This window comes from Papaver somniferum, chromosome 5, assembly GCF_003573695.1.
Source record: "Papaver somniferum cultivar HN1 chromosome 5, ASM357369v1, whole genome shotgun sequence".
NCBI classification, from domain to species: Eukaryota; Viridiplantae; Streptophyta; class Magnoliopsida; order Ranunculales; family Papaveraceae; genus Papaver; species Papaver somniferum.
This window is the reverse complement of record NC_039362.1, coordinates 124517494-124521226: the sequence shown is the minus strand read 5'-3', so window position 1 is coordinate 124521226 and position 3733 is coordinate 124517494. Positions and strand designations below refer to the sequence as shown.

The 3733-nt window shown below is 36.9% G+C and overlaps 1 protein-coding gene across 1 annotated transcript; it reads left to right on the top strand.

The window, feature by feature from the left end:
• The first annotated feature begins 234 nt into the window (after positions 1-234).
• Positions 235-1155, top strand: LOC113279541 (Werner Syndrome-like exonuclease). The gene has a single exon (XM_026528231.1). It carries the CDS (start codon positions 235-237, stop codon positions 1153-1155), a length of 921 nt encoding a protein of 306 aa, XP_026384016.1.
• Positions 1156-3733: the final 2578 nt, after the last annotated feature.

Sequence of the window (3733 nt, the reverse complement as noted above, 5' to 3'; positions counted from 1 at the left end):
GCATACGCATGAATTACTGGAATTCCAGAAAGTTCTAAATAATTTACACTCTCGGTTTCCGTTTTCCACCAAATCTTTTTAACTTTGTAGTCAAGCCATGTACGCATATAAATAGATGGCTCTTCCTATGGTTTTCACCACATTTAAGTCTAATACAGAAGACAATTCTCTTCTTTCTCTACTTTATTCTTCATCTGTGCTTTATCATTCTTTAGAAAAATCTTTCTTTCAACCATGGCTGGATCTCAGGAGGAGGTCCAGAATGGTTTGGCTAAACTTTCTCTGGTTCCCAATAAGAACAGTAGTACCAAAATATCCACCAAACTGGTTGATAAATCGACTACACATCAAACCTACAATGTGGTCTTGGTTCACGAGAAGGAAGGAAAAATTAAGGAAGACAAAGTCCGTACGACTGTAACTCATACAGCTTCTGTGGTCGATCAATGGATTGCAAGTGTCTACGCTGAATTCCGCAATAAGCTGAATAATCTTGTTCTGGGTCTTGATATAGAATGGAGCCGAAAGAGCAGAGATGGCTATAGTCGAAACAAGGTTGCCGTTGTGCAATTGTGCTTTTCTACACGTTGTCTCATATTCCACATCTCGCGTTGTGACGAGATTCCTGAATCACTTGCTGATTTTCTCAGTAACGAGAAGTTTATCTTTGTTGGAGCTGGAATTGATGGTGATGCGCACAAGCTTTGGGTTGATTATGGTTTGTATGTTGGTAGAACTGAAGAAGTTGGCACTCTGGCTGCTTTTAAACTCACCAAGACTTTTGGAGATTATAGAAACAGCGGACTTTATAACGCTGGGTTGAAGAATTTGGCCAAGGATGTTCTCAGGCTAGAAATACCAAAGCCAAGACAAATCCAGACGAGCAACTGGAATGTCAGCTTCTTAACTGAGCAGCAGATTGAATATGCTTGTTTAGATGCTCTTGTTTCGTTTAAGTTATTTATCGATTTGAGGAGTCTTCCCACTCCAACGCATACTAACAGGGAACCAAAGAAGTTTTTTAGGGATTTTAGCGAAAAAAAGACTGAAGAAGAAGGAACTGAACAGGTTTCTGACAAGAAGGCTAATGGAACCAAAGAAGCTAAACAGGTTCCGGACAAGAAGCCCAATGGAACCAAGAGTAGACGCCCTTAATTGATTTGTTTTTTTATGTTGAGGAATGAGTTTTTATGTTTTTTTTAATCTTTTATACAAAATTTTAAAGAATTCAATTAGGCCAAAATAACGCGAACTAAACCGTGACTTCTCAAGATCAGAGACAGAGAATCACAAATGTCACAAGAATTGCAAAAACCTCTCTGGCAATATAATACTAAGAACGCCTCCTGCCACCACGGCTACCTGACCGACCGCCTCTTGCATGCCCAGTTTGTGGGGTAGTATGCCCACCAATGTGTACTTGTCTACCCATCAGATCCTGACCATTTTTTTCAAGAGCCTGCCAGAAAATTTAAATTTCAGCTCAACTATGTGAGGGCTCCTTTAAAAAACAAACCAAAAAAAAAAACCACAAGATAAGAAAGCTTACCTTTTGCACTGCTTCTTCTGCTGCATAAACCCAATATATGTCAAGAGAGAAAGTATTCAGGTGTACTACTATTAATATTATTACAGATGGATCGTCGCCGCCAATTTCAGGTAATTGTGTGGAACTAGACCGGTTTTATCGTGTTGATGGTAACAGCCAGACATCAAACGTCGTATTCATCTGACACATATGTTGAGTTATCGCAATCAGAGTAATATCCAGAAACATGATAATAGTTCAGTACATACACATACAATTAGTAGTACCTCTCAAGGGGATGCACAAGAGCAATTAGTGCATATTCTTGCGAAAGACGTGACGATTCTCCCAAACCCTGAATGCTACACAAACATTTACCAGCTCATTTTTCAGTGCACTCTATTTACACATGAATCTGTCAAGTTTAAAGACTCACCTTTGCTGGGAAACAACATTCTATTAACTTTTATTTTTAAAGTTTTTAACTAAATAATAAAATTAATTTTTGTTTTTTTTGTGAATGAAAATCTTATTAGTCCCACATCGGGGAATTCCTCTTCTTTAGTTGTATTATTCTATTATATAAACAAATTCTCCATTTTTGTAAAATCTATGGGAAAGAGAACCCCAAGCGAAAATATTTTATTGTTTTCTTAAGCGTTCGCGATTTTCCTTAGGGGTTCTTAAGGAGTTGTCAAGCTCAAGTTGAGCATCTACTACATATGCCAGTAGTAGGGTGTTTTCTCCTAGAGATATCCGTCCTGTGTGGGCTATAACATCACTTTTGAGTGTAGCCGGGCGCTAATGTCTTAAGGACAGCATGTTGAACACGTGACTCACTATGTTTTTCCAAAGTTTTGCCTTGTTGTCGTTGCGGAGAATGAGGAGCTTGTCCATTTCGTCAAATCGACCACTTCCATTATAAAGGAGCTAAGTATCAATAACTTTTGCTTATTTGATTTTTTTCTTATTTTTGATTATTGCACCCAACAATTTTAAGACATTAGAGTTTGTAATAATCATGGATGTTAATTGTGGAGTGAAAAAAAAATGAATTTTTGGTCAGTTGTAGAGTTTCGAATTTATCTCTTAACCTATAAGGAATTTCGACGAACCCTTTCGACCTAATGTAGTAGACATCTTGATAGTTACCCACATATAATTTCAGAATTTTTTGGAGTTAGAAAAGTATTTTTTTGATATTTTATAAAACAGAGAAACGTTCCTAAAATATTCTGACGAACAAAAATTTGTTGTTGACAAAATTAGTTTTTTATGGGGTAACCATGAGTTTTTTGAAATGGTGATTCAAACGAAGTTTGTATATCTAGATGTTACCTTCAAAACTCATATTTTACTTTCCGATTCGGAATTGTGATTTGTGAATAAAGGTGTCATCTGCAAGGGACATGGCTAATAGGCGCATGTGGCTGAAAATAAATCTTCTAAAGCTGGCAAAGGCGAGAACATCAAACACAACTGTAAGCGTAGACTCATAAGAAAGGTATGTTCTGTAAACCTGAATCTTGCATCACTTTGACTAAGGGTAATTGTTATGTTTGTAAAATTCCTGGCCATACGGCAGTAAATTGTAGACAACATAAAAACCTTAATGAACAAAAGAAAGTTAATGCTAGTTTAGTTGAAACAAACTAGAACGAGTTCAGTGGAATGATGTCAGAAGTTATTTTAACAACCAATATGAGAGACTGGTGGGTGGACTCTGGAGCCACTAAGCATGTTTATTGAAACAAATACCTGTTCACGTCCTATTAAAGGATAGGGGATGTCGAGAAACTCTTTATGAGTAACTCATCCGCGACTGAGGTTGAATGAAAGGGAAAGGTCGAGCAGAACCTCATATCTGCAAATATTCTCACACTGAATGGATTTTTCATGTTCCGGGCACATGCAAGAATCTTGTATCTTGTATTGTTGTAGATGGTAAAAGATTGAATATCTTAATTAAATCTGGAAAACTTGTCGTAACTAAGGGCAGTGATTTTTTAGGCAACGATTATATGACTTAGGGACTATGTAAGCTTAATGTGAAAAAAAATAAAATGATGAAGTGAACATAGTTGATTCTTGGGATTTCTTTTTTGTGATTGAATGCTTTGCATGGTAGATTTTGAACCGTAAACTTATAAGTCAATGCACAAACTGGCTAGCGTAGGCTGCTGTTTGTGGGTGAAAACCGTTTCT

Bases quoted from the DNA above. Each gene is read 5' to 3' on its own strand.
- LOC113279541 (XM_026528231.1), top strand. From the start codon at position 235: ATGGCTGGATCTCAGGAGGAGGTCCAGAATGGTTTGGCTAAACTTTCT.